Source organism: Sminthopsis crassicaudata, chromosome 3 (assembly GCF_048593235.1).
Source record: "Sminthopsis crassicaudata isolate SCR6 chromosome 3, ASM4859323v1, whole genome shotgun sequence".
Lineage (NCBI taxonomy): Eukaryota > Metazoa > Chordata > Mammalia > Dasyuromorphia > Dasyuridae > Sminthopsis > Sminthopsis crassicaudata.
The window spans coordinates 59,144,323-59,162,716 of record NC_133619.1 but is presented as its reverse complement, the minus strand read 5'-3'; the positions used below and the strand labels follow the sequence as shown (position 1 = coordinate 59,162,716).

Sequence of the window (18,394 nt, the reverse complement as noted above, 5' to 3'; positions counted from 1 at the left end):
ATACCTGATTCCAATTTGCTTGTTAATTAAATCAGCTTTCACCATCTCCTTTCGGTAAGCTAATTCCTATAGAGAAAGAAAAGATTTTATAAAACATACAAGAAAATTAAATCAGTCTACATTAAAATACAGATTTCAAAGCTTCCTAATCCTTTTAAAAAAAATTTCATCACCATCTTAGATGGATTTTTTTTTTAAGGCAAATGAATTAGAATTAGATCAGAATTTTAGAACATATACTTCATATAAGAAATCATTTTAAAAGATTCCTTGATAGATCTATGAATATATTATTTACTAATCAAATCACATGCAATATTACAAAGATTCCCTTAAGCAAACTTCTGAATACAGTATAAAATACTGAACAATGTTTTCTGAAGACTTAACCAGTCTTTCCAATTTGTTTTTTTTTTTTTTTTTTTTTAAATAAACCAAAAGATAGGTTCATTTAGGAAAAGAGGTTACAGGCAAAATTTACAGGTAAAATAGGCACCAGGAATTGGTAAATATGAAAGACATGGGAGTACAATAGAGTTAGCAAGGAAAAGTTTGGAAGAATCCATTAAAGGAATATGTCACACGGCCTAAGCATGGCTATTGAATGGCAGCCTAAATCCAGGGAGCAATTTAGCAGATTAACCAGAGTTAGCTATAGTGAGGAGAAAGGTGCCATTAAAAGGAAGGCACTAGGAGGAGAGGAAAAGAGAGAAAAAGAGAGAGAGAGAGAGTTGAGATTTGTGATTTTTGGCAAGCCTGGTCTGACAAGTCAAATTACTGTGGAAAAAAAAAACCACACTAAAGATAACATTATTTTTACGTTATTCCCAGAATTCTTCTTAAGTTCAGGTGGCCTACTACTCAAATGACCATAGATGTAAGAGAGTCAAAAACCAAAGAATGAAATGTAGTGACAGAATATTAAAAGTGTGCTAAGCACTAGTTATTAAAAATTCATACATTTACAGAATTCTTTAAGGATTATAAAGTTCTTTCCTGATGACAATCCTTTGAGAAAGACTGTACAAATATTTTATACTGTTCCATTTTACAAAGAAGAGAAATTGAGGCTCTGAGAAGCTAAATGTCTGCTAGGTTAACAGAGGGTAATTCCTCTGAGGGAGGTTTCAAAATGAGTACTTTGGACCATATGTTGGGCTCTCTCACGCATGAGGTAGAAGAGTAGGTAGAGCATTGGGCCTGGAGTCAGGAAGACCAGAGTTTTTAAAGCTGGCTTCAGGCACTTAACTGCCATTCAAACTTATGTAAGTCATTTAATTTCTGTCTGTCTGTCTCCTCTGCTGTAAAATAGGAATATAAATCACCTGGCTGGGTTGTCATTATCACAAGAGATAACAAGGGTAAAGTGCCTGGCACACAGTAGATACTTCATGAATGTCTATTGCTTTCTTCTTCCCCATGCTATACTGCTACCCAATTTTAAAAAGTCAATTAATTGTCTACAGTCACCACAGTCACCACTTACTTATAATAATAATTACTTAGTAAGCTCATTGCCTAAAACGATTTTTTTTCTAAAAAATATATTAGTTTTCAGTTTTCAGTTGTGGAATGGGTCTATTTGTCCATCCTTACTATTTGTGCTTTCAAAATATTCTCTGGGTGACTAGGTATAAATTTAAGTATATTTTCCCCTCACTCTTCCATCTGCCTCTTCCTGTGGTACCATGGGAAAGGACCAGTCTGATGTCCCGCACTAAAGGGCTAAAATGCTCTTGTTCCTAGTACTTTTGCTTTGCCTAAAGAGGGGCTTATTAATCAGGGGTCTGTGATATTTGGGGGGGAGGAGAGGAAGAAACAATTAAAAAACAAAAAACAGTCTGATAACTACCTCAATACAACTGACTACTTCTGTAATTCTGCATTTTACTTTTTGCATTTAGAAACATTCTTATGAGAAGGGATCCATAGAGAAGTCTTCCCTTCCCCAGAATTCCAAAGCGTTTCATTACCATAAACACCTGTCCTAAAGGGATGCTTTCCCTTCGATACGAGGCACTCTATCAGAGCTGTCTGTCAGACTATAAAACACTCCTGGATGCTGTCTGAGAGGCTGGGCACCCCATCACACTGAGGCCATGACTCAGGATGCCCCCAATGGGTGCTGACACAAGGCACTCAGTGGCACATTCTGCTAAGAAAGGAAGGAAAAGGGGAGATTTAAAAGCTTATTTTTCCCCCTTTTCCCTTAGGCATGTAAGAGAGCAAACCCTTGAGCAGTTTCTGAATGCCTTTCAAATTTCTAATTGTCACTGACATTTGACATTTATAAACATAAAAGCTCTACATGAATATAAGCTAGGACACTACATTTCAAAGTCTTGATTAAATGCAGAAGAATGGCCTGAATAACTTTCTAAGAGTCTACTTCTTCTACAGAAAAGGTTTCTCTATACATTCTTATCATCACAAATATATATTTAAAAATAATTGTCTTAAAAAAAAAAAAAGGAAGGGCAGCTAGGTGGCGTAGTGGAGAGAGCACCAGCCCTGAAGTCAGGAGGACCTAAGCTCAAAAGTGACTTCAGACACTTAACACTTCCTGGCTGTGTGACTTAGGCAAGTCACTTAACCCCAATTGCCTCAGAAAAAAAAAAGTGCAACTATATATCATTTGGAAAAATCATGCTATTTCACCTGTGTATAAGTAACAAGTTAAAGTTAAGGGTTTTTTAAAAGTTAATTATTCCAAAATGAATAGCACTATTAAGAAAAAAATGAACCAAATTTTAAAATGTATTTCTCTACTCCCTTCTGAATGTTTAATACTACATTTGTGTTAACATCTGAGTACTACATAGCTTTTTAAAAAACCCATTTCTTAGATTAAACATCAAGTTATATAATATATAATATCTTAAGACAATTCTTCTGAACCAAAATATGATTCCAAAGAATTTTAGAGTTGGAAAGACTTTCTGAGCTCATCTAGCCCAACCCTGACCTTCACAAAATCCTTTCTACACCCCTTCTCACAAAGGGAGGCCTCCAGTGATGGCAGCTCAAAGGGAGGATGCTCCTTATTTTAAGCTCCATATAAAGTTTACTTAAACCAAGCTAACATTTACCTTTTTACAGCTTCCATCTCTTGAAGCAAGCTAATTCAGTGGTGGCCAGTCATCCCAGAATTCCCAAACAGTGATGGAGCAGTTGCTTATTGCTATAAGTAGCCCTCTGCTGAGGGCCAAGCTCACCTCCCTCAGGAGGAAGGACCCCGGGTTTCTGCTCAGAGCCCTCCTCATTCACGACCCCTAAGGGCACAGGCAGCAAACCCAATGCGCTACGACGGGGCCACATCCCTGATCAGGCTCACTGCTGTCACCTGAAATTCTGGTCCCTCTAAGTGACCCTGGGGCTGAGAGGCTTTAACTTTTTATTGAATTTCTAGACCCTTACAACAGCCTCACCAACCAGTGGATTAGGCCTGAAACTAATATGAAATAATGTATTAGTTACAGCGAAGGCCCTCAGCAACTTCTGATTTCAGAGACCCGAACAAGACTAAGTCTGCAGTGTGAAGTATGTGCCCTGGCCAGAGGTGGAACTGCAAATACCCAGTTAGAAAACTGGGTCCAAGAGGCTCCGACAGGCCAGGGCCTCCAGAACCACCTCCCTGCCCAGGGATCCTTCTTCCCAGTCAGTGGATACGGTCTGGACTAGAAGTTGGGAGGTCCTGAATTCCAATCTGGCTTCAGACAGATCCTAGGCAAGTCATTTCACCTCTCACTTAGTTTATATAAAATGGACATAATAGCACCAACTCCCAGGATAACTGTAAAGATCAAATAAAAGAAGCTGCCTTTGGCAAACCTTAAAACACTATAAAAATGTTAGCTATCATTATAATTATTGCTAATACTTACTGGATATATATAAGTTTTTCCATCGGGATAAATTACTTCAGCAGCTTCAGCCCTGAAAGAAAAAAAAAAAAAACAAAACACACACACAAATGAACTTCTTAGCTTGGTCACTCACAACAGAAAAGCCTGGTCATATTTGACAGCAATTTGTCCTACTTACGTAAACTGCTTCTCACAATATTCACTGAACATTGTGACAATGACATCAAGGACTATTTTTGCCTGGAGAAAGAAAAACACCATGGTGACCATCGATGCTGCACAGCTAAGAAGGAAAATGAACAATGATTCAGCAACTGCCTCTTTAGCTTTATAGTGGGAATTCTCACTGAACTTTCTAAGGAAGGAGGTAAGACACAAGAGCAGAAGCCAGAGTGTCACTGCTTCAGAGTTCAGAGACTTTGGGCTCTCTTAATTCTGCAGGCATCTGTGGCAGATGCAAATCCATATTCTATTTGGAGTCTCCCTTCAAAGACAACTGAAAACATTAAGAAATTTTCATCTATCCTTATAATTACAACACAAGGACTTTTTTTTTTTTTCTTTAAATCCAAATGCTTGGGTAAGCTACAAATCCTATAAAGCTGGGTGAGGATCCGGGCTGGGGGAGAAAAAGCAGGCACTTGCCTGAACTCTCCCAATTTCCTTCTGAATAACTTTTAAAAAACACCTCAAAAAATAAATCTGGAGCAACAGAACCCACAAAAGAATGGGATAAAATTTTCCCAAGAAAGGTCTATCACCCCAGGGTGAGGATGGAGTGCTGGCTTGGCTCAGGACACTAGCAGTAGGCCTTGGGAGCCATTAAATCAGTAGTCACAGAGGCTACTTCTCAGCCCACAGAAGTTACAGCCCTTTTACTGGCTCTGGGGTCATTGTCCACACTGGGATCAGAATCACAAGCTAGGCCTACGATTCCAGGGGAAGAAAAGCACCAGCACCAGAGCTTGTAATCCCAGGCACGTGGGGACCTTGGACATATAGTGCTTGTGATTAGTCACAGACTAGAACATAGGTCAAGAGAGCAGTAAACACATCTCTCCTTAGATCATAGCACCTTAGGAGAACTGAAAGTTAATAAATCCCCAAAACTACCTATATCAAAATCTGGAAACTTAACATAGTACCCCCTCTACTCCAGGAGTAGAGCCCAACTTTAATATAAAGTTAAAAGTCAAAAAATAGGCTAATAAGCCCACAACAAAAAATCCAGACCACAGAAAGTTACTCTGTATTTTGATATTTCTCATCATCAAACTCAGAAAACAACAAAGTCAAAGCCTCAAAGAAAAAAAATGAATTGGTCTCAAGCACAAAAAGAATTCCTGAAAGAGCTCAAAAAGAATTTTAAATATTAAATAACAGACATAGAGCAAGTCATAAAAAGCTTCAGAAAATATATGCTATTTAAACAGTGTTTCTGACAATATAACTTTAAGGGACAAGAAAGGTCTTTTGATATGCAAACAAATCTTTAAGAATATTTTATGTAATAAAAGCTGTATTGTTTTGATAATATTTCTAGAGGTAAATATGAAAAATGTGAATTTTAATTGGGGTATCTTGTTACCAGTCTCTAGGACAATGAACTTTCTATAAATGCCAATTATCTCCCCATTCATGATCAACTTGTTTATAGTTGTCAGCTTCCTTCTTATACTTTACTCAATACAAAAAACAAAAACACAAGCCAAAAACTAAGGTGGAAAGTCCATTCATTAATTAAGACTCTACAATAATCCAATTAAAGAACTGTAAAGATGGAAAGCAAGTAAAATAGGGATCACAGGCAAGAATGAGGGTATCACAGATTTTTCTACAGAAACTATCTTTGCATCTATAATGATACTTAAATTAGGCACATAAGAATATATAATACTTAAGAAGGCACCCCCCTTTTCTAGTAAGCACTTGATATGGGTTATTTGAAAGAAACACCACAACCGAAGTACAGATTTCCTTCCCTATTCTAAATGGTGCCTCTCCTGAATGCTAATTAAAATTTAGATATTTGGTCCAAGAATATAAGTAAAAACATAAAGGTCTTATAGCACATAAAACACAGATAAAGCTCCATTACCTTAGTGAGATCAGTTCCTGTGCATTCAATAAACACATTCCTGGTTTTTAATGTGATTTTCGAATGATCACCTACAATAAAAACAAAACAAAATTCCAAAAGATTGATTTTAGAAAGATAAAGGATTTTCATCATATTACAACATGAGTATCTTTTCATTGCACGAATAGTCAAACAAAAGAGAAATTAAAAGTCATTTGAGCCTAGAATCAATCTTTTGGCTCAGAGACAAAGCCTACAGTTAAATTCTTTTTATTTATTCATGCATTAAATTAATTAATTATTTATTTATTTATTTAAATTCGTTTTTCCAAATTATCCCCTCCCTCCCCCCAATGGCAGGTAATCCCATACATTTTACATGTGTTACAATATAACCTAGATACAATACATGTGTATAAATACCATTTTCTTGTTGCACATTAATTATTAGCTTCCGAAGGTATAAGTAACCTGGGTAGATAGACAGTAGTGCTAACAATTTACATTCGCTTCCCAGTGTTCCTTCTCTGGGTATAATTATTTCTGTCCATCATTGATCATACAGTTAAATTCTAAGGTCTTTGCTAGTGGCAAAATAAAGAGGTCTTTAAGGGGAGAAGTCAATTTCTTTCAGAAACAACCTAACCCATTATAAAAAAAAAAAAAAAAAAAAAAAGCTATCTGGAGCAGTTAAGTGGCCCAGTGGATAGAGCACCAGCCCTGAAGTCAAGAGGACCTGAGTTCAAATCTCAGACACTTAACACTTCCTGGCTGTGTGACCCTGGGCAAGTCACTTAAAGCCAACAGCCTCAGGAAAAAAAAAAAAGAACCTATCTGATTAATATTTCCAAATACAACAAACTTCAGCTAATTGGAATGCCTCAACAGTTTTCCAGTTAGTTGAGGTGTGATCCTTTAAGTGATAGGTCATTAAAATTGTAACAATCTTAATGAAAAATCCTACTAAAATGTATTATATATACTTTCCTGCTTTCTAAAACTGAATTTGTTAAGCCTTTTATTTATTTTATTCACTTCAAAAGACTACGTGGCTACGTGTGCTGAGTACAATGGTTGCTGATGGATGCTACCCTCAGAGGTTTGTGCTTCCACCTGAGTGAGAGGAGAGGCAGTAAGGGACAGTGGAAAAAGCACCAAACTGGCAGTGCAGGGATCCATATTTACATTCAAGACATTTACAATCTATTAATAACCAGGTAACAGTTGTCTTCACATTCTCTTTAACCTAGGAATGAACAGAAGTGTAGACATAAGGAGGAGCATACATTGCACCTTTAGTTTTTTATGAACTTGAAAGACCTGATGGAGCCTGTGTGATATACAGGATTTTTCTTTTTCTTTTTCTTTTTTTTTTTTTTTTTTGCTGAGACAATTGGGATTAAGTGATTTGCCCAGCGAGGAAGGATTAAGTGTCTGAGGCCGAATTTGAATGCTGGTCCTCCTAACTTTAGGGCTAGTGCTCTATCCACTGAGCCACCTAGCTATCCCTGATATACAGGTTTTTTCCAAAAAAAAAAAAAAAAAAAAAAAAAAAAAAAAAAAAATCTGTGTGAATGTCATATCTCAAATAGACAAATGACTTCATAGCTGAAATCATGGAGTTAAACACAAACAAGAAGATGCTGAAAACATTTCCAGGCACTAATCCTTCTTCAGTGACTCTGTAATAGCCTAGCAATAAAAAACCATCCTGTGGCTGAGGTGCTCTATTAAGGGGGGGCTAAAAAGCTCCTGATACCCAAATGGAGTGTTGTGAAAAGCTAAAGCTTGAAGTTATTTCATTCTTTAGGGAAGAAATCTAAGATCTTTTAATATGTAGACATATTTGTGTCAGCGGGAAGGACGGAATTAACCAAACTGTTTTTTCCCATCCCTCCTAAGACTTCATAGATTTTTACCTATTGGTGCCTTCCAAATCCTACAGCCACTCTATTACTAATTTCTCCTTCTGGTTTTTCCTTTCTGTCATATAGTTTGCCCTCAGGATTATTCCTTTTTGCATTTAACAGCTGACACTTTAGAGTAATCACCAGCACCAAGGCTGCTTCTCCTTATGCTGGACAAGGAGAAGGCTCTGAATCTAGCTCTTCATGAGGGCTCCCTCACTCAGTGCTTTTTAGTTGCCAAAGGATGATATTGTTTTTTGGGGGGAGGAGATAGGGAAGTTGGGTTGCAGATGGGGAGCCCTACCCAAACCCACCCTCTTAGTCTTCTCACTATGCACAGTAGGTGCTCCCTGCCTGACCTGCCTGATTGATCTGAAGTTCATCCCCTGGGAGCCACGATGCTCTCAGAATAGACATGATAGGACCTCCTGTCCTTTCAATCCAGAGCCACCAGGTGCCATGGTCTCTGACTCCACTTCTCTCTGACTTCTCTAAGACTATGTCAATGAAGAAAAAAGTTTCTCCTTAAAAGGAATACAAGATGTTCCAATATGCTCATTCGAAGGGATGATACTCAGAAACTTCAAGGTCCTCACCCATTGTGGTATTTGAGTCCTTAAAAGCCTTAAGCTAGGAAGGAGAATTTAAAAATGGGAGAAAATGGGACAAAGTATAGAACAAATCGAGACAAAAAGTTTTTAAGGGAACCAACAAATAACAGTTAGGCTGAATTACTTTCTAAACAAATCTTATAAAGACGGATTAAAGAGGTTGAAGGATCTAATTTAAAATCCGAGAAAGGCTCACTAGAGAGTAGGCAAGCTATCTCTCTACATGAAAAATCTTAATTAAGCCATCAGCTACAGCATCACTGAATGTGAGAGCCATAAGAGCCTTTGGAAGACATCTGCGCCAGCTCTCACTTTGTACGATGGCTGTCCTGATTGCTCACATTCCACACCAAGGACATGGATCAAGGACATTTATTGCCACAGGTAGGCATTAGTCATCTGACACAAAGCCAGATGTAACAGACGGAGATGCCCAATCACTACCACCGAATAAGCTCTGGAGAGCACACAGAGGGCACAGGGAGTGGGGCAAAGCATGGAGGAGATGACCAATGAGCCCAGCCAGACTCACTCTGGCTACTCCTCATGCTGCCCATTCCCCGGAGGGGGGGTGTGTGTGATGCCCTTTCCACCCAGAGCCAGCAGGGGCTGGAGTGTTTGGCACCTCCTTTTCTGCAACTGACATGCAGGATGCATCTCCATTTCCTCTGTCCTAAAACCTGCTGTGCTGCAATTTTCTAACCATTCTCTTTAAGTCTGTGCAGATCCTCCTATTTGAAATTAAAAGATGGAATATACATAAAACAAGGCAAAAAGCAGTCTTCAATCTGAATAAATCACATCATACTATAAAATTCAAGACAATAAAAATCTTTCCTGGAGCGATTCAGAAGGGAGAGTTGGGAGTTTGCTTCAAGAACTGTGTGAAGTTTAATTCTGTCTTGGAATGTGGTTCAGTTTGTCAAGGAGAAGAAATTTCTTTTTAGACTTTTGAATTCTATTCAAACTGCAAACAACCCAAATATTTACCAAAAGAACAATCCGAACTAAGTACATCACCAGAAGAATAGGAGATAACAACTGACATCACCCTCAAATTTAGAACAGGTGCTGAACATCAGGAAAGAAAATTAAAATACATAGAATGCTTAGTGAAATTCAGTTCAGCTGTTTAACATTAGAAAGAAGGAAAAAGAAGAATCCGGCCAAGCTCACAGTCATTTCATATTACACTACAATCTCCTCTGAGCCAGAGCCTGATCACTCGGTGTTAGTGAGAGTCAAACTAAGCTCAGATTTCATGACTATGCAATGCAACTGATTTTTATTTTTTTACTATTGAAGAAACGCACCTCCCTTTCTTAGCCGGAGAAGTGGGGCACCGCGGATGCGGAACGGTGCCTACACTTTCAGATGGTCAAATGCATTGTCTTAGTTGGTTTGGTTTAAATTCTGTTTTTCTTTGTTACAGAAAAAAGGGCTTATTGGATATGATGGGGGAATATTATCTGAAAATGATATAAAAACAATGTAAAAACTTCAATAAACATTTTTTGAAGTGGAGAAAACAATGTAGTTCAGTAACAATAATTGCAGGAGCAACAACATCTAAGATTTAGATAACACCTACTATGTGACAGGTGCTGACCATGCTGCTTGCTTTGCAATTATGTCATTTGGTCCTCACAGCAACCCTGGGAGGTAAGCACTCTTATTATCCTTCATAGGTGAGGAAATTGGGGTGACCAGAGGTTAGACTTGCTCAGGGTTACAGCTCTAGGAAGTGCCCAAGGCTATTCAACCTCCTGACTCCAGGCCTGGCAGTACTCTCTCTCTCTCCCCTCCCTCCCCCCCCCCCAACCCTCAGCCACCTAGCAGCAATGAGAGCTATCTTCAAGCCAGGAAGACCCAGATTCAGGTCCCATCTCTGGCAAGAGAACAAGGTCTCTGCAGAAAAGGTGCTGGCCCAAGTGGATAGGGGCTCTTTCCTCACCCAGGAGTTCCCTATATATCAGAGACATGGCAGCTCCAGGCCCTAATGCAAATGCATTGTGGGGCAGAGGGAGTGTGAGTGAATGAGCATGTGTGTGTGTGCGTGCGTGTATGTGTGTGTGTGTGTGTGTGTGTGCGTGCGTGCGTGCGTGTGTGTGTGTGTGTAGTATCACTAGAAACTATTTTTCATGGTGAGTGAGGACGTTTGCTGATAAGTTGTAATCCTAACAGATCCCTCTTCCAGTTACCGTCACTTGGAGGAGAGCTGGTCATCTCTGTGACTCCCTATTCTTAACAGCCACACAATTCACTGATCAGTAAAAGACCTCACAAGTTAGCTGGTCCCATTTATACAATGCCCAAAGGGCAGCTTCTCCATCAGAGCTAGAACTGTCCCTGGCCCCCGACCCTAATTCCTGGGTCTCCCAGTCTTGCCCACACCTGACATGCAGCACCCATCCACTGACCGGACAAATCTTGTTAAACTGAAAAACTTTAGTAAAAAATAAAAGATTACAAGAACCTTTAGTAACAAAAATATCAAATAAATTTATAACATTTGCAAAGGATTTAAACAAAAACAATCAACAACCAAAACGGGAAGATAATACCAGAATTCTTGTGAAAACAGTAAAAGAATAAATAATTTAAGCCATTTTGGAAGGCTTTCCCTCCCACAGTTCTTTCTCCACATTTAAAGAGTGACCATTTCATTATTTAGAAGCCCAGCTCTGCGCGGCCTGTAGATCCAAGCCACATGTTCTGAGAATGAGACAAGTCTGAAATGAGGACATTTGTCAATAGCTCTCGAGCCTGCCCTCCATGCCCAAGCTAGTTCCCTTTCCACCCCAGAATATTTTCAGCCATGAACACGTGGTCAGGTCCATCTTTCAGCCCTGAGCTTTTCCGCTTCTCCCAGCTCTAGTGCACTATACAGTCTTGACAGGAACATAAAAGACACAGGGAAGGAGAGGAGTCTTGTGGATCCATTCTCTGGTCCTGCATTGATGCCTCCCTGGCCAATGGAATGAACGAAGAAAAAGCATCCTTTATGTAGACTGGGCAAGATAGCCCCTGCCCTCATGGAGCCAAACAGAAAGGAGAGGGAGAGAAGAGGGTGGCCCGGAGAAGCCACAGGGGCTTAGAGTTAGAGTAGGGAGAGAGAAAGTAGAGGAGGAAAATGAGGGATAAGAGAAGGAGAGGGAGGAGAGGAAATAGAGGAAGAGGAAGAAAGGAAGGAGGAGCCTGAAATGCAAGTGTAAGTTTTCTCCTGCAGACCCAGTGACATGCCTGGAAGTTGATCAACTTGTTTTTCAAAGCTAAGACTGACTAATATTTGCAGAAGCCCATGGTGCAAGTAGAGATAACTATCATTTCCTTTATTCTAACATCGCCTTTTCTCTGCCTCCTTTGTTATTTCTAGCATCCCATAACTATTAAAAAACTCCAAACTACAATGAGGAGAACACAGTTCAAAGATTTGCATTAAGAACTCTTAAATTTTTTTTCTTTAAATTGACAAAACCTCAACACTGGGGCTTAAATGTCTGTCCCAGACCCAGCTTGACCATTCCCTTGTTAGGTACTTGGGTCCCTTCATCTCTCTGGGCCTGTTTTCCCATGAGTAAAATAAATATGTTGAACTTGATGGCCTCTAATATCCATTCTAGCTCTAAACAATTTACGCCCAATGAGCCATCTCTACAGTACAATCTTTCCTAATTCATACTGCAGAATACTCAGCATACATGTTCTCTTCAGAACTGAAGGTCCCTTAGGTAAAATGCAAAAAAGTATTAAAAAAAAAAAAGGAGTATATAAATATAATAAACCTATTTTTAAAAAAGACTATCCTAAAATGTCCAACTATTTTCCAGTTCAAGAGGGCTTTGTATGCATTCTTCTACTGTTCTTCAAAAAGATGGTTTAAGTAGCAAAATGGCAATATGATCATTGTGAACCGTAACACAAAGTCTGCCAAACTACTGTGACAAGTAGAGAGGCCTTTGGTGTAACGGGAGGTGTCTCATGAGTTACCCCATGTTTTGTTCCTGTTAAACTGCACAAATCCAAAGGGCAGAAAATACTGTGGGCATTGTAACCCACTGCTATTTTATTGTCATCACTGCTTTAGCAGCCAGTAGTTGGTATATCTGGCTCCCTATAATCCCCCACCTCCACCTCCCTTGGTCTAAAAGGATCAAACGGAGACAGCCAGAGGTAAGGAAGAGTTAAGTGAAGATGGGGAAGGGACCTGGCAAGAGTTAAGTAACCCCTTCCTTAGCCTCCAGGAGGAACAAGAGTACCCCACCCAGAGACTGGATGTTCTGGGAATTCAATGGATAAGTTCTTCTAGGCTCAAGGATTAGAAACTGGGTCAAGGAAGACAAACTACATAAAACTCAGCAAACCTATCCACTATTTTAATGAGGTTTTCTAAGCAAGTACCAAGTAATTGTAAAAATAGTTCACAACTGAACTCTTACTTTGCTTGTTTAGAAAACTCCCTTAAGTAATTAAATTCTTAAAACTTTAATAAACATATTATATATATATATGTATATATAAAATAAATATAAGAGAATTCCCTTTCAATATCATTAAACTGTATTTCCTTGCAGTTTACATCTTTTAAAAAAGAAATGTCAAAAAGAAATTTTGGTTTGCTTCTGTCTACATGCATTATGGGGAAAGTATATTCACTTTTTTAGTGCATATATTTTCTCCAATCTGATCTTCTACGGAAAAAGTTCCTTACCATTGATCTGGCTAATCTCCAAAACTCTTTCTAATTCCAATCTAGATGCCTGACAAATATGGCAGCTCGGCACATTGACAGAATTCTTCTCTCATTGTAAACATCCCTTCTGCCTTCACTTGTCATAAGAACTCAGGATTGAAAACCTGACCACCTGCTAACCAATGACATTCAGCTAGGATGGCCTATGGGCAACTATCTATTAGCAGACTTTCTGGAAGACCCCACCAAACCCTACTCTGTTGCCCCTTGTCTATTCCATATCATGATGGTACATCAGAGGGTTTTAGTGAAAACAACTGTAGCAAATTAAGTAATGGAAAAATGAAATAATAAGCAGTCAGTAAGAACCTGTAGGACTACTAAGTATGATTTATATAGTTTAAGCAATTGCATTGTTGGTCATGAAAGAACTTTGTATTCAGCAACAACTGTTCTCTATATGAGCTTCCCCTGAGGAACCCAAATTGTACCCTAAGGAAAGACTTTTAATCCCTTTGGAACTTCCTCTTACTACTTCAGCCCAGTGTGTCTAGGTTCTCCTCTGGTTGTGCCATCTGCAAGCTGGGCGAGCCCACCAGTTACATCGCTATCCAAAGCAATAACCATGACATTAAGCAGGTGTCCGCTAAGCCCACTTGGACCGCCCCACTTCTGCCATACAAGCTGAGGACCCCCGCCCCAAGTTCTGAATCCATCCAGACAAACCCTCTTACCCTCTAGGGCAGTCTCCTCACCATCCCCACGTGTACAATGTGATAAGCTGTGCTCAATGCTAGGAAAACTACATCCACAGTATTCCCCTCATCTACTAGCATGGTGACCATTCTACAACACTCCCAGGAATTGAAGTTAGGCTCACTGACTGGCTCATCAGTTGTTCTCTCCATTCTTTGCCTTTTTAGAGCTCAGACATGTCTTTCTCCTGAATCTTGGTGGTACTGCTCCCATTTCACATGATCTTTTGAATATTTTAGTCAAGGGCTAAGCAATCTCATCTGCCAGTTTCTTCAGAGCCCAAGGAAGTGGGAAAAGTCTCAAATGCATCAAAGGCAGTTAGGTATAATAACTCTTGGTCATTTTTGTTCTGTCATTTCCATTATATAGGTCATTCTCATCAGCAGAGAAAACAAAAGCAAAATTGGAACTGAACGGTTCTACTTTCTATTATCAGTCACCACCCATCCATCCAAAGCAGAGGCAATGCCAGTCAGTCCTCAATTATCCTTTTTATCCCAAGGTGGCAAAAACAAAGCAAAAACCCAAGCATTTCTAAAACCTCATTTTTGTGGTCCAAAGATTCCCTGGCCAGTCTCAACTCATTCCCAGCTTTATCCCTAATCTTATAGGACAATTCCCCCTCTTTTGTTTATCCTCTTATTTCCATTTTTACATGTCTTTGATCTGAATGCAGAAATTTTGGTGTGTTCATCTTGGTCTCTTTTGACAAACTCACATTTCCTCTTCCCTGAAATGGTTTCTCTTTGAATCTTCAGAATTTTATCCTCCAGTATTTCCCAACTCTCCCAAGCTTAGTTCCCCATTACATTTTAGCCCATGGATTCTACTTTTCTGCTCCAAACTTTTAAAAATCTGTTTTTGCATTATCTAGGATGAATATAAGATCATAGATTTCTTCAGTGTCCATTAGAAACACTAGGAGACATTGATGACTTCTCCCCAAGATTCCCATCCCATATTGCATAAAGTGCTGAATCTGAAATCAGGAAAACCTGAATTAAAATTTGACCCCAGACACTTACCAGCTATGTGATTCTGGCCAAGTCACTAAATCACTGTCTGACTTAGTTTCCTCAACTGAAAAATGGAAATAATAATAATAGCACCTACCTCCCAAGGTTGTTGTGAGGATAAAATGAGAAATATTTGTAAACCACTTTGCAAATCTGAAAGCACTACACAAATTTAGATGATGATGATTCTACCTCCCAAACCATTTCCTGTTAGGGAGAATCAGATCCAGAAAGGAAATTCCCCTTGTTGTTTCCTTTACTTTTTGAGGGATGAAATTATCCCTAAGGCAAGTCACATAGTTAACAGCTAATCTGCTTTTGGCAGACAAAGTATTTTAGTAAATAACTGAATTAGTGAAGTCTTCCACCACTACTCCATAATATTTCTATGCTGGGATTATGACTGATTTCTCAAATTCCCTCTATCTGTCCTCTTCTGTCTAGGTGGTCTCTGGCATAGTCTATCCATATTATATCTTCTCAAATAGTCTCCACCTGCAATGCTTTCCTGCTCTGGTCTGTTGATCTCCTATGCTATTCTATCCAATGCTATTCTATATTTCATCTAACATGAAATTTTCTGACTAAGATATACCCGTCTAGAGCCACAATCCAGTTCTGGCTTCCTCCCACAAAGCCTCAGTGATCCCTAAGTGGCCAATTTTGTGTCCTTGAACTAGAACCTCTGGTTCTCATTTGTTGCCCAAATCTGGGCTACTCTGGGCCACAGGCTTTTACTGCTTCCTTCCTTCCTTGGGTTTTGTTGCTTATAAATTTCTGGGTGTCCCAAATGCTCCTCCTCTTCCCACACCCTACTCCTCTCCAATGGCTCTCACTTAGGAGATAGATACACATCAGCAGTCTGCTCCCTCCCTTTCTTCTTCAGTTTAAAGCCCTTTTGATTAGATTTGCAAATATAGTCTTACTAATCTTTCTACCATTTCTGGCCAGAAATCCTCCATCCTTCTATTTTAAGCTCCTGTCCAAAATACAAATCCCCTTCTCAGACACCATTTTCTTAGGCAATTGTTCCATTTGCAAATTAACTTGTCCTCTCTAGCATTCCTTGCCACCACTGGGGGACAACTTTTATCCCTATGGTCTTGAGTTTGTTGCCCAAGACTTCAGTTAATTGGCAATACAGTTTAGGTTCTTTCTAGTAGTGTCACTAGTACTCCTGTTAATTCCCAGAATCAGGTACATGTTATGTACTTTGATCAGGGATTATCAGGATGAATGAGAACTCACTGTATCAGTAAAAGCCTCCAGAATTAGCTGGCTCGAATTAAACTATTTTGTCGAATAAGAGTGAATGTGGCTTTTGGAAAACAACAAAATGAACAACCTTTGAGATAACAGCAAATGACATACTCCATGATAATTTAATCACAACAATTTCTGTTACTGCAGTGATACCCACCTTAATTACGGTTTTATTTACCATAAACTGAAATGGCCCTGTTAGACTGAATAATATTGTTAAACCCAGTACTGCCAAGAAGCACTTTTCATGATAATAGGTCATAATCTCATAATCAAATATCAGAACAAAGGGAAGTAAACATCTAGTTACCATGGAGGAAAAATATTATCCAGATGTCTCGAAGAGAAGAAAAATAAAGATTAACATCAGGACAAAAAGCTGCCTTTGGATCACCAAGGAACCAAGTGACTAAAGAAAAGGAAGGCTGAAATGATTCACTAACATTGATGAGAAGCTAGGAGAGAAAAGGAAAAGAAACAAAATAAGCTTACCATTAATGATTGGAGGCATTGAAAGGACCACACCATTGCTGTCATAGATAACTGGGTACAGGGGCTTATTTTCAATAATGTGCAAGAAATGCTTCAGGTGGTTATCAGTCTAAAGAAATAAAAGTACGATGTCATTTGCCCATTATTTACATTACTTTAAAAAGTTCACTAGTCTAGTTATCTGGGAATCTGGAAGAGAAGAAGTAGAAAAAGCAACTATAAAAGCCATAAATTACAGAAAATCCTAATGTGTTATATTTTTTATACATAGTTCCTCCATCAAGAAGTTTTGAGAATGCTTTTCCAGTAAGAAAAATAAATTTGTATTAATTCAACAATATTCTTTTCCCTGATCTTTTTCATAATTCAAACATAAATTTTCCACATAGGTGCCAGGAGAAAGGAGGCAGAAACCAACTTTCCCAACTCCTCCATTCTGCAGATGAGGAGCAAGCCCAGAGAGATTTAATATTGTGCCAAAGGTCAGAGATCTATTTCCTGGTGGTACCAGGATTAGACTCAGGCTCTTAGCTCCTAATTCTGCAGCTGTAAAATAGAATGATGCTAAATAATAAAAACATTTAACTTCAGACCTTAGCCTAATTTGCCTGTATTTTAATTAACTGGGTTGACCAGCCAAAATTAACATTAAAGGAATTATCAGATAAACTTTTTTTATGTCACTCAACATTTTTCAAACTACTATAGCCACTATTGGACAAAGGTAGCTCAATGGTTCATAGGTGGATTTTTTAATTTGTGAAACTTTCAGTTGCCACACTTCCTCTCATAGTGAATGAATGGTGAGAAAAGTAGATAGAACCTGGCCCCAAAGACAAAAAGATGTGGTTTCAAATACTGACTGTGTGACCTAGGACAAATGTTTTAATGTCATAGGCAAACTATCTAAGTGAAAGAGCAGGTACTGATTTGAATGGACATTGGGTAGAAACCAGAGGTCTAATAATTAAGGGGGATGAGGGTGGGGGAAAGAGTTTAGTGTAATGAATGTCAAACGTTATTTTTCATGAACTTAAGGCTTTTGAAACAATCATTTCAAAGGGAAAAAAATTGATCTGAAAAATTTAACTTGCTAAAGTTAAGGAATTTTTAATTGAACTGAAGAACAGAAATCTTTCTGGGGAGAGAGAGGGTAGAAGAAACAATATCTACCCACTTAAAACTTGAAGCAAGAAACGTGGATGATGCACAGTTGAAAGCTCTTCTCAGATTAAATGGAATGATCAATTCACATCTTTCATTTTACAGATGATGAAGTCGAAAATGCAGAAGAACACTATGTGTGCTCCTTAAGACTAGAGGCTAGTATTAACCATTCTGTGGATCCCAAGTGCTTAGTACAATGTATGACATGATAAAAATACTTAATATATTTTGATATGACTGGCAGAATAAAGATCACAACTTTTACATCCACCTAAATAGATTTTTATCCATTTATAATTAATGCTAAACTCTCTGATACCAATAAATGGCCAGGAGGGTATTCCTAATGGTATTTTCAAACTAAAGCTGCCTCTATACCTGCCCAACTTTATCATACCCAAAAGTGAATGTTATAATATAAATTTATTTGGGGCTGATCCTGAAAATTAAAAGCAGTTAAGATAGTAATTGTGCTGAAAAATAAATGAGGACTAATAAAACAGATTTTATTTAAACCAACAATTTAGAAAGGAAAAGCTTTTT

General features: G+C 38.6%; 1 protein-coding gene across 1 annotated transcript in view; it reads right to left on the bottom strand.

Moving 5' to 3' along the window:
* FARSB (phenylalanyl-tRNA synthetase subunit beta) overlaps positions 1 to 18,394 on the bottom strand; it is a 67,009-nt gene that overhangs the window by 38,226 nt on the left and 10,389 nt on the right. Inside the window, exons 7-11 of the mRNA XM_074298622.1 lie at positions 16,685 to 16,793; positions 5,965 to 6,035; positions 4,045 to 4,106; positions 3,885 to 3,936; positions 5 to 66 (exon numbers count right to left, since the gene is read on the bottom strand). Of these exons, the coding sequence (XP_074154723.1) occupies positions 5 to 66; positions 3,885 to 3,936; positions 4,045 to 4,106; positions 5,965 to 6,035; positions 16,685 to 16,793 (356 nt within the window). The remainder of the gene's footprint in view (positions 1 to 4; positions 67 to 3,884; positions 3,937 to 4,044; positions 4,107 to 5,964; positions 6,036 to 16,684; positions 16,794 to 18,394) is intronic.